The 12305-nt window shown below is 58.2% G+C and overlaps 1 protein-coding gene across 2 annotated transcripts in view; it reads right to left on the bottom strand.

Annotated features, from left to right (window-relative positions):
- Positions 1 to 9759: 9759 nt before the first annotated feature.
- Positions 9760 to 12305, bottom strand: part of STX8 (syntaxin 8) — a 301784-nt gene continuing 299238 nt past the window's right edge. For both annotated transcript variants that reach the window (XM_045293406.1, XM_045293405.1), the window contains exon 8: positions 9760 to 9935. In XM_045293406.1, the coding sequence (XP_045149341.1) occupies positions 9868 to 9935 (68 nt within the window). In that variant the 3' untranslated portion in view covers positions 9760 to 9867. The remainder of the gene's footprint in view (positions 9936 to 12305) is intronic.

Raw genomic sequence — 12305 nt, 5'->3', positions numbered from 1 at the left:
CCTCCCCCGCCCCCTGTGCGCCCCTGGCCCAGCGTGTGCGCGAGCAGGCGAGGCCCTGGAGAAATGAGGACGAGACTTAGCTACCTCACGGGGCTCTTTCCAGAGCGCAGAGCGCCTTCGGAGGGCTGGGTGGGGTGGCCCGTGCAGAGGCCCTGGGAGCTGGCTCAGAACCGCCCTGGTGGGCTCGTTCCTGGTTCCGAGAAGGGGACGGGAGAGGAAGAACTGTGAATTCTCTGGCCGGCAGCCCCCCAAATAGGGAAGACAGCAGGGTGCCTTCCTCCGGGAATTCCCACCGAGCACCTGGAGGTGCGGACTTGGTCTCCCCAGGAGGACCCGGCAGGCATTTCCAGGAAGGGGAAGCAGTCTTCAAACACGTCCCTCCACCCGCCCAGCTCTCCACTGCCACCTGCTGAGTCCGCCCTCCCTGGGTGGGGCCTTGGGGCAGGTTTGGGGTGGGTGTCTCACAACTGAGGGAGAGACAGGGGGTCCCTGCCCCTTGCCCGGCCCTGTGGATGGCATGGAGGGCACTGGGCCCAGGGCAGCCTGAGCTGGAGAGCCAGGTGGCCACGGGCTCCTGTTGGAGAGGCACGCCGAGGCAAAACCGCCTTGAGGGCGTTTTCCAGGGGAGGGGGAGTGCTGGCTGGCTTTACCACAGCAACACTGTTTGTGTAATGACGTCAGCTCCCACCAGGCCCCTCAGCAACGGAACAGCTGGCAGGGCCTGGGATGCAGGCTGTAAGGGCGGTGGGGCTGGCGAGAAGGAAGGGGCTTGCTGGCTGGCTGGCCTGGCGGGAGCCATGGGCAGGCAGGGCAGGGGCAGCAGGCTTCCTGGGGCCACGACCATTTCGTGGTGCTCTCCTGCCCTCACTCTGGGCTCCCTAAGGGAAAGGATAGAGGCGGCTAGGCCAAGAAAGCCTGCAGCAGCTTCTCATACCTGGGGCTATCCCCAGAGCTGTCTTGGTGTCTAGCCTGGGCTCTACCTTGCGGACTCCCCAACCCCCTTCTCCCGATGTGTCCAAGACCCCCTTTCAAGGCTCTTAGAGAAACGACCCATCCCCAAGCAGGCAGCCCTAGGCCTGATGACTCACACAGGGGCCCAGCTTTGATGCCCTGGGGCCTTCTGCCTCCCCAGCCTGCTGGCCGGCTCCCCACCCAGCGTGCTGAATTGGAAGCCTGGCTCCCCTCACAGTCAGGAAATTGGTTTCATTTTCCCTGCATGAGTCTGCTTGTTCAAAGGTGTCAGGCCAGGAGGCGAACTCGGCCAACCCCTCTGCGAGGCCCCCGGCCTCCCCCAACGCCCAGGCATAATGGCTGCCATTCATTGAATACCTGCTCTCATGCACATGATCTCATCCCCGCTCATGACAGCCCCACGGGACAGGATGCTCCCCTCATTGTCACCACATGTCCATGGTCACATGGAGTCCAGGCCCCCAAGCCAGACTCTCTAGCCTGGTGGATCTCTTGGTGGACACTGCCCCTCTGACTTCCAGCATCTGGCTGGGGGAGGCACATTAATATTTTCAGAGGTGGCTGCAGGGGCTGTGGTAAAGCAGGGTATAGGCTCGCCCGAGGACAACACAGGCTGGCTGGCTGAGCACCAGGAAGGCAGGGCCCGGTGGCCCCCAGGAGGCATCAGAGAGGAGGGTCCATTGGGGGTGGCTGTGTGTGGGCGGGAGGTCCCATCAGACTGGAGGAGCCTACCTTCAGGTGCAGGGAGAAAGGCTTCAAAGAGGTCCTCTGACTATCCTGAGGGGTTCTCAGGTCCTTGAGACTAGAAAGGAGCGTGGGGGGCTCTCCAACTGAGTGCCCCCTTCTGCTGCCCACAAATGGTTGGTTGGTTCTGGTGGCATGGGGGGTCACACATTGGGCTGATAACCTCAAGGTCTGCAGTTGGAAACCATCAGCTGCTAGGAGGGAGGGAGACAAGGGCGTCCGCTCCCCTAAAGAGAAACCCAAGGGGGCAGTTCTACCCTGCCCTATAGGGGCCGTCTGCCTTGGTTCCTGGGCCGCTTTCCACCCTCCGCCATGGGGCCAGTATGGAGCTTGCTCTGCTCTACAGCGAGTAGCCTCATACAACTTGGTACCTGGTTAAATCCCACCAGTCTCCAGCCTTGCCCCTGGACTCAGCCCCTGAGAGAAAAGGGGTCCACCCAGTGGTCTGGCACCGGGTACTTCAGTTTTCACAGGCTGCCATCCCTAATTCACAGTCCTAATTCACAGTCCTCAGCCAGAGCCCAGCCCTCCTGGGAGCACAGACCCTCACCCTCAGTGGGAGACCCTGTCCCCAGGGGAGTGCTCCACTCCCAGCCCCGCCCCCAGGAGGAGAAAGAGACAGGAACTGAGGAGTTCCGGTTTGTACAGTTAGGGAGGGATGTAAGACGGGACTAGGTTTTGATTTTGCAGTGTATTAACCAGAATTGTGCTATGTAGGTATTTGAAGAAAAAAACATACCAGACTAGTCTTCAAAAACAAAAACAGATCCCCAGTTGCCCTTCCTATCTGCTGGGTGGTCCGGTGACCTTGACAGCTTTGCTAACATACAGCCACGCGGAGGACTTGGGCTGAGGTGAAGGGGGCCTCGAGCCCTCCCCTGCCTGACTCAAGGAAGACAGTGGGCGGGGTGGGGGGGTGTCCTGGGCCCACTGGCAGGCTGAATCCTCTGTCTGGAGACAGCTGTGCGGGAGGCAGTATCCTCGGGGGGGGGGGTCCCCAACATCTGCTGTCAACACTGATGACCTCCCAGAACCCTGCCTCCAGATGCCTTCGTTGGGTTTGGGTTTGCAAGGAGATTCAAATCAAGAAAAGACGCCAACCGGTAGGGAAATGGTCCCTTCAGGAAACATGAAGAATGTTGGGGTCTCAACATCTAAAGGGAGCCCTCCCCTCCTCCCCAGGCCTAAGAGTGGTCAGACTAGACTCATCCCTGGGTCAATGGGCCGACAAGGCTCCTGGACAGGCCAGCCCATGAGCCCCAGCCATGCCATGTGTCTGCGGGCGGGCAGGGATACCATGTCAGACACTTCTCCCAGTCCCTGCTCCCAGACGCACTTCCAGCCTCCCACGGCTCCGATTTCCGGTCCCTCGGAATTGTAAATGTTTAGCTGTGACCATGACATATTGTTTGGGCCAGTGTTCCTCCCCAATGCATACTAATATATTATGGTTATTATATATGAATATATTTAATGACATGGGAAAAGTTGTCCACTTGCTTTTTAAGCTTCTCGACCCCTTCCCCCTTTTTTTTCTTCTTCCTTTTCTTTCTTTTTGGTTTTTGGCTAGAGTCGTAACGGACCCAGATGGAGTTTGTAATGTGGCCCCACATGGTAGAACTAAATTCAGATATCAGTTCAATAAACTCTTGTACACTGTTCTCTGACGCCGGGTCTTTCTTGGTGGCCTGGGCTCTGGGTGGCAGGGAGGGAGGAGGAGGAGGAGGAGCCTTCAGGCAGCTTAAGGAATGTGGCTTTTGGCCTGGGAATTCCCAGCAGATGGAGAGCCCAGTATACATAGCCCTAACTTTCTCCAAGGAAGGCAGCCTAAGGGGGTTTATTGGGAAGCCCGTGGGCCGCTGAGATCCGAAATTACAAGGCGCTCCTTCGGGACCACTCACATGTCACTTAGAAGCCCTGATGGCGGAGGGGGTTACACCCTGGGCTGCTAACCGAGAGGTCAGCAGTTCGACCCCAGCAGCCATCCCTCGGGAGAAAAATGAGGCTCTGCTCTCCTGAAGAGTTACAGTCTCAGAAACCCACAGGGGCAGTTCTGCCCAGCCCTAAAGGGTCCCGGAGCTGAAATCAACTCAAAGGCAGTGAGTGTTTGGTTTTATTTTTCAGATCCCCAAGAAACGACCCCAGCAACCCTCCTCGCCACTCCTGGGGTCACCAAGAATGGGGGCTGGGGGATGCAGGGAACAGTGACACGAGGGCTGCCCCCCCCCCCTACACGAACCCCAGGCGGCAAGGATCGGACTGTGCCTGGATGGTTCAGAACCCATAAACAGGGGTTTTCAAACGCCCAGTTTCCCCTTGTCCACATCAGTTAGACTTCAAAGCAGACACCCAACGGGGTGGCCTGGACTGTTCTTTTTCTTCGGCTTTTGCTGTAGCCTGGTGGAGAGCGCAGGGGCTGGGAGTCGCCGTGCCCCACAGCCCCCAGGAGCTGAGCTCACTGTGTTTGAGCAGCTATATTTAAACCTCTGCACGGGGGCGATCTCCATATTAAATAAATGATGCCGTCATTGGGAACATACTGTGCCAGGCAAGAGGGGGCCAGCTATCCCCAGGAAGCTGGCACTTCCGCATCCAGCTGTTTGAAGACCAGCCTCGGCCCTGGGCATGGTCGGCCCCTGGCAGTTGGGATTCGGCTGGGCCTGGGGCGTCTCTGGATGGCCCTCGCCCTGCAGCCTGGAGGGCCGACTGGAAGCGCCTCGAACAACCGCCCTCTGGAGGAAATGGGTCTAACCAGTCCCCTGCCAGGCTTGGCCACCCAGGAATGGGGGCTGGTGCACAGAGAGCCAGGTGTGACACCTGAGGCCACTAGGGATGTGTGTGGTCTTGGTGTCAGGGACAGAATGCCAAGCCTGGCAGCCTGTGTGGCAGGTAAGGAGGACACCGGGTGGAGGGCTCAGTGGACTCGGGAGGCCAAGGAGGGGCCCTTTCCCCAGGGCTAGCTCCTGCCCAGTGGGAACATTTGCTTAGTCGAAGGTGCCCTATGAGCCTGGGGCTTGGCAGTTTGCCTCAAAGCTTGCATCATTTGACTCAAAATGGAGCTGTCTTCTGCCCTCTCTGCCTGAGGGTGCCCTGTTTCCTTGGGACTCACCACAGCCAGCCCCCCCACCCGCTGTGCCTGGGCCAGGGGGGCAAGCACTGTTGATCAGCTGCTCGGACATCAGAATGTCCATTGTCAACAACTGTGCTCTAAGGCGCTCATTCTCCTTGTCTCCTGGGAGACTGACACCCTCAAACCCAAACGGGGTCGGGGTGGGGGAGACAAGCTAGCTGGGAAAGCCCATTTCTGGAGGCAGGAACATTGAGGCCCAAGGCAGCCCCATCCTCCCCACCAAGCCCCCAGGGTCCCCTGAGTCAGAGGCTCTCCCGTTCTGGGGTGCTCACACCCATGGACAGCCACCCACCGCAGCTCCTCTTAGCTTCCCAGAGACCATGGATGAACTATCCCTGTTCCCACCCCCCGCCCCCAGCCTCTAGGCTTCAGATTCTGTGGACCAGGCATCTCTTCCCAGGCTAAAATAAAAGCATTTAAGAAACACCCCAAGAAAAACCGGGCGGGAGAGGAAGAGATTCCGTGCGGCTGGGACCTCCACGGGGCTGCAGTCATTGCTCTCCGCTGCTGGCACCCAGCACGGAGCGAGCTGACATCGTGTGCAGCAATGAGAGGCTAAGCAGCCCAGTCGCCTTTCTTCAATGGGACAGGAAGTACTGAACTGCAGCCGCGCCTGGTAGACAGTGCAGGGAGCTGCGAGGTGACCCCCGGTGGGAAGCTCACAGCAAGTCGCAGGACCTGAAGCAGCAGGAAGTAATTATCTGCTACAGATAAGAGCCAGCAACACAGGGAATCCAGGATAGATAAACCCCTCAGGGCTAAGGAGAGTAGAGATAGCAGGAGCATAAGGGGAAGGTAGGGGGAATCCATCACAAGGATCAATTCTTAACCCCCTCCCAGGTGGGTGAATAATGGAAAAGTGGGTAGGCAGCGACGGAAGATGATGTGAGATATGAAAATAATAATCCATAACTTATCAAGGGTTCGTCTGGGGGGGCAGGCAAGGGAAGGGGAAGAAATGAGAAGCTGATATCGGGCTCAAGTGGGAAGAGAATGCTTTGAAAATGATGGTGGCAGCATATGTACAAATGTGCTTGACACACTGGATGAATGCCTGGATTGTGATAAGAGCTGTAAGAGCCCCCAATAAAAGTATTTAAAAAAAAAAAAAAAGGAGCGGTTTCCAGAGGAGAAAAGCGCTGTTTGGTATGACCTGCAGGCTCTCTGGCTGCTGAGTTGGGGGAGACCTGGCAGGGTTTTGCTTTGAACTTTTATTGTAATTGGTAGAAGGCTGACAGAGCAGATCACAAGCCTCATATTCAATAGTTCATGCACCTGTGTCTCACTCACCGCAGTCCCCAGTGCACCCCACTGCCTCCACCCTGATCCCACTGCCTCCACTCCTGACCCACTGCCTCCACCCTGATCCCACTGCCTCCACCCCTGACCCACTGCCTCCACCCCTGATCCCACTGCCTCCACCCCTAATCCACTGCCTCCGCCCCTGATCCACTGCCTCCACCCCTGATCCCACTGCATCCACCCCAGATCCACTGCCTCCACCCCTGATCCCACTGCCTCCACCCCTGATCCTACTGCCTCCACCCCTGATCCACTGCCTCTGCCCCTGATCCTACTCCTTGCTCGTCTCCTTTCCTAACCTGGCTGGATTGCGTCCTAGGATAAATGCTGCCCTTTGGATCCCCCCAAATGGTCAACTGGGAGGGTGTGTGTGATTGAGTGTGTGTGCCCCTCCTCAGAGACCTGGCATTTTGTGTGTCTGAACCCTGAGCCACAAGAGTGAGTGTGTGTCCAGGCCTGAACAGCGCTAAGGGCCATAGTCTTGGGGTTCCTCTAGTTCTGTGTTCTGCCCAGGACGCATGGCAAGGGCGGCTGAGACTCAGCGGCGAGGAACACTCTGGAAGAGAAATTCAAGATGGGCAGCAGGGACAAGAAGCCAGAAGCATCTTTCTTATCGAAGAACCACTGGCTAGTGGGAGACTGAGTCCAGGCCAGGCCCCAGGGTGGGGGTGGGCCCTGGAACAGCTCTAAGGAGAGCTAAGGTTTAGTTACAGTTTATGAATGAGCATGAAGTTTAAATGGAATAAAAAGTACCAGCTGTACCCAGGTATTGGTATTTCTTTGTATGGTCTCCAGACTCAAAATGTTTATCATTAATAATCAGCTAAGTTAAACAGTACTTACACTGTTATTTTAATTCAGTGCATTTTCATTGGGTTAAAAAAGCACGGGACCCTCGGAGGCCCTGTCTTGCCTCTATTGTTGACTTAAGGATGCAAGGCGAGCACAACAGTCCACCTGGGACTTCCACCTAAGGGGGGAAGGCCAGGCCTGCCCAAACCAAGCTGGCAGTGCCACCTTAACCTAAGAGGGGTCTGGATGCAACAGATCCCCAACTCCGACCCGCCCCAGACACTTGCAGGCGCCCTTCCAAGCGAAGCCTCCCTGCCTGATAGCCCTCCCAGGGCTTCCGCAGTAGACCCCCCATCTGCTTGTCTGTGGGATCAGAGCGGGGCAGTAAGTGTCCCGGGTCACACAGCTAGAATCGCGGGGGCCGAGCCTGCAGCACATTCAGGGCCCAGAACAGAGGCCGTTGTGTGCAGACACGGGCTCAGTGTTGTGGCTGAAAGGGCCTCTGTGGGCCAGGGCCAAGGACGCCGGGACTCTGGCTCAAAGACACTCCGGAGTTGCCGGGGCTCCGTGCTGAGCAAGTCAAGAGGAGGTGAGAAAGTCAAACAGACCCTCCGTGCGCCTCCCAGGAGCCCCGAGCTGGGGGAGTCCGAGTCACTGCTGCCGATCCCCGTGACAAAATGCGGCCCTGCAGATTCTTGTCCCTCCAGCAGGCGATCTAGTGGCAACCACACCGCCACAACAGGGAAACGCATCCTGGGGCCTGTGACTGTCCCTAAGCCCATGGCTCCGGTCTCCAACAGCCTGCCTCCACCACCAGATCCCAACACGGCTCCCCTCTCTCTGCCTCCCCGGGGGCTTAAGTGGCCACTCTGGGAAACCTGCTCCCAGAGCCCGGGTTTCCAGCTAAACCCCCAAGACCCAGCCCGCCATGGCCCGCTTACAGTTGGCAGCCTTCTCTGCCCGGCCTCCCTGTCTGCCCTTGAGAGAGCTTGTTCCAGATCCTGGGTGGAAAGGCTGGGCTAGAACCCCTGTACTCTGGAGTCACAGAGAGCCTTGAAGTTCACACTCAGGGAGTTTGCACACTTGTGCTAGTGCAAGAATCCTTTTCCTCACCCAGGCCACGTGAGGGACCAAGTACTGAAATGTGTTTACTCACCCATTCTTCACAATCACCCAATGTTTTCATCCCCCTTTAATAAAACCGCTGCCTCCCCGCCTTCCCCCAAGTTAACACTTGTCTACCTGTAACCTCCCCCCCCCCCCCCCCCCCCCCCCCCCCCCCCCCCAAGCCATCAGAGAAGGTTTCTTTTATTGTGAGCACATTGCCTTGACTTTGACCAGTAGTGGTCTGAAAGAACACTTGTCCTCGGGTGACTGATATCTGCATGGGCCCTCCAGGGTCCCCTGGGTGGGGGCGTCCTGCTGGCCCTTCGTTACTCTTGAATGGTGTGTAGCGTCCCTTGTGACCACGGGTCGACGTTGAGTTCATCGCCATTCTTACCGCCGTGTTCTGCATGAGAAGCAGCAGGCACCTCACTCCGAGGGAGTCCCTTCACTGCCAGTCCCTGGGGTCATGTCCCCTCTCCATCCCCCCACCACTCCACCCCCCCACCCCACCCCCCACACGCCTGGCTCTCTGCCTCTGGTCACTGCAGGGCCATGGAGACCTCCGAAAACCCTCCCACCGCTGCAGAGCCTGTGGCTAGTCAGAGGGTGGCTAGCCTGCCGGCGTGGGCTCTGGATGAGGACCTGTGTGCACATGCAGTACTGGGGGGGAGGGGGTGTTGCCATGGCTGACAGGGGCTGGGCCATGGGGAGAAGTAGGCAGGTCTGCCTCGGGGCCTGCACCCTGACCCATGTGCTAGGTCACCAGCCGATGGAAGCGGGCGGCTGAGAGGCAGCAGGGGCAGGTGGAGCTGGACAATCCCACCACTCTCTGGGAAAACCGTGCCCCTGAGGCCCCCCGGCTTCCAATACCCCAAGCTGAGGGGGCAGGGTCCCAGCCCTCTGATGGCAACCAGGCCACAGCTCTCCCTAGCACACCTGGAGGCTCAGGCCCAAAGGCTCAAGGGCCCAGAACGTAACACCAGGCTGGGCCACTCTCCTTCTGGTGGCCGTCTCTGCCAGCAGGCACTTCAGAGGGGACTTAGTGTCTGCAAAGTCAACAGTGGGGCTGCCTCTCCTTTTCCTGAAGGGCAGAATCTATGGAAGCCTGAACTTCGGAAGCTGCCCACCATTAACCGCAACTCGTTCTCCCCAGCACGGCCTGTTGGGGACAGTGCCGTTCTCCCTCGGCGCTCATTGTACACACACACACACACACACACACACACACACACACACACACACACACACACTCCAAGCCCCAGGATGGCTGGCCTGCTGGTCACCCGCATTCATCCACCCACCTTGGAAGATAAGGGCTCACCGTCATGGAGGAATTGGGAAGGAATGTTCTCCAGGGTCTGCAGGTGGTCCCCAAAGCAGAGCCCACGGTGTCCTGAGCAAGCCCTCCTGAAGGAGAGCCAGCACTCTGTGGTGCTGCATGCCCAGTCAGGTCACTTCCGGCCGCCCCTCTCCTACGTCCTCTTCTTGCTGTGCCCTCTGCCCTGACCCCCAGACACTTCTTCAGGCAGACCAGACGCTGGGGCCACCAACTGCCTGTTAGCTCAGAACTCGCAGGACGACCTGTCATCTATGGCCCTGACCAGGTGACCACTGCAGCGACTGCTGGACAGCCCCCAATGGTCCAGGGGGAACCCCACAGGGCCTGCACACCTGGCCTAATCCCCCATTGCTGAAGCAACACACGTGGAGAGTTTGGAGCACGGAGGGTGTTTATTGAGGGCAGCGTTTGTGTAGCGGGAGGGTGCTGGGCCTTCATCGGACGCTGGTGGGCGTCTCTGCTGGGGGTCCCTTTTCTGCCATTAGTTGGTGGGCCAGACGCCAACGACCACGATGGCCACCAGCAGCAGCAATATCACCATGACCATCCCTGCAAGACAAGCAGAAAGCACCCTTGAATGATCCCTACCCAAAAGCCCGCCCTTGTCCTGTGTGGGTGTGAGGAGGGGGGCCCAGCGGTCCCCATGCCCACTCCCTCTGAGGACAGTCTTCTGGGGAGGGGGGCAGATGTGGGAGAGGAGCCCGGGTCAGCGGCTGCCTCTTGCCCTTGGCTTTGCGGGCTGCTGGTAGAGAAGGGAGGAGCTCCGGGGAAGGCGGAAGTAGCCCAACCCCTGCAAGAGTCCCAGCACTCTGACAGCAGGACTGGAAGCCTCTGGGAGGCGGGACTGCTGAAGATGTCCGTGCCCCTGACCCAATCGGGTTTTGCGCTGCCGCAGTGTGGGCAAAGCCAAGGGCGGCAGCTCTTTACAGGAGTAGAAAGCCTTGGCTTCCCCTGCCGAGCAGCTGGCGGTTCAGAACCGCTGACCTCACGGTTAGCCGCGCATGTGTAGCCACCATGCCACCAGGATTCCTTAAGGGGACGGTAGAATTCTAGAATCCGCCCCGCCCCCCAAATTGATGTGGCCTCACCTTTTCTTTGTGACCCCAAGATCTCTCCCATCTATACAAACACCCTCTAACTGAGGGGCGTCTCCGTCCGTCCCAGTTTTCTGGGCCGGTCTTTTCCAGTGTTAGTGCCTGAAGCATCTGATGCACATCAGCCCTTCCAGCCACCCGCACGCTGCGCCCCACACCACCTTGCCCCTGCCTCCTGCTGGCTGACCCCTGGGCCATCGGTCGCCCTGGATGGCCAAGAGGAGCACACATCCTGACCAAGGCTGGGCCAAACGCGCAGGGCAGGGGGGCTGCGCCCCTGCCCCTCCCCGCCACCGGGCCATGGAGAGGCGGGCGTGCAGACTGGGGAAGGCCCTCTTCCCACACAGTCCCCCTGGACAGACGATGCCAGGCTGTCCCCCGGGTCCCCTAGAAGCCCAGCGAGGACAGCACTCCACGGAGGTTGGCAGATCACACCATCTTGTCCTGAGCATGTTGGGGCGGGGTGCCGGGGGCACGTGGGATCAGGTGTCTCAGCCTCACCTGCAGGCAGAGAGCTGGCACGTGTGCTGGGACGGCACCTGACTACAACTCGGACCCCACTTGGTGGGGGTGGCACTTACTCTGCCGGCTCTGCCCATGGCCGTCTCCTCTGGACTCAGCCTGTGAGAGGAAGGTTCCTTCAAGCTTTGGAAGCCCCTCCTTGCCACTTGAGCCTCGTGCCCAAGGACCCCCCGCTTCCTTTTGCCGGGTCAAGTCCCACCTACTTCTCAGATGCCTCCCTTCCCTTCCTTTCTGGGGATCCTGGCCCTCCCTGCAGCCTCAGCCACACGCCAGGCTGGCCTGCTCACTTGGCTCTTGCCGTTGGCCATGTTGGTCTGAGGGGTCTTGTACGTATTTACAAGTTTACATCTTAGGTTCAGGAAACGGAATATAGCACTCGTTGGTCACTCAGCCACGGACTGAGCGCCTGACCCCCCCCCATTCCCATCTCTCCCTCAGCCAGCCCAGCCTCGCTGGGCCAGCGCCGTCTTTGGCTCCTTGCTTTATGTGAGCCCGCATCCGATCTGTCTGCCCATGTCAGGCTCAGAGAGGCGGACTCCTGCACCAGATCTAAATCTGAACCCCTCCCGAAGCCCCTCTGATCCCTCTCTCTACTTCAGATGCTCTCCTGAGGGCCCATCACTAACATGCCAAGTCGTCTTACTTATCTAGCTCATTAGCTAAGTTCAAGTGAGAAAGGGGGAGGGGGGAAATGGCCTCCCAAGGTGATTTCAATTTAAATGAATTCAAATGAAATTAAACGCTCAGTTTCTCAGTGGCAATACCAAATACTCAAGGTCACCATCCTGGACAAAGACGGGGCAGTCCCCCCCATCGGTGCAGAAAGTTCTATGGTGCAGCACTGAGGTGGAGGGGGGTTGGACTCTCACGTGGCCGCCGCCCGTGGGCTGTAACTCACTCTGCACGGGATCGTTTTTAGGAATCCTGTGTTCCCTTCCTCTTGGGCTGGTCTTGCTGCGCTATTCATTTCCCTAGGACGTGGTCCGTTTTCCCTGGATATCCAAAATCATGGCATGGAACTGCTCATCACATTCTCATTTTAAAACGATGCCCTTCTTCTCATTCCCGACCTGTTACGCGTGCCTTCTCTCCTCCCAACCTTTGCTTTTCCGTTTGTCCTTTTCCAAGGACCACGTCCCTGGGGGTGATTCCCTCGTCTCCGGCTGTGATAACTGCTGGTTTCGTCTTTATTCATTTTTCTCGGGCTCTCTTTGGATTTCCGTTACTGGCTTTAGAAGTGGAACTTTTTTTTTTTTAATTAATCAATTTATTGGGGCTCATACAATTCATCACAATACATAGA

This window comes from Echinops telfairi, unplaced genomic scaffold (genome assembly GCF_000313985.2).
Source record: "Echinops telfairi isolate 266 unplaced genomic scaffold, ASM31398v2 ScPeMD7_2010;HRSCAF=2546, whole genome shotgun sequence".
Lineage (NCBI taxonomy): Eukaryota > Metazoa > Chordata > Mammalia > Afrosoricida > Tenrecidae > Echinops > Echinops telfairi.
This window is presented reverse-complemented; position numbering and strand designations above follow the sequence as displayed.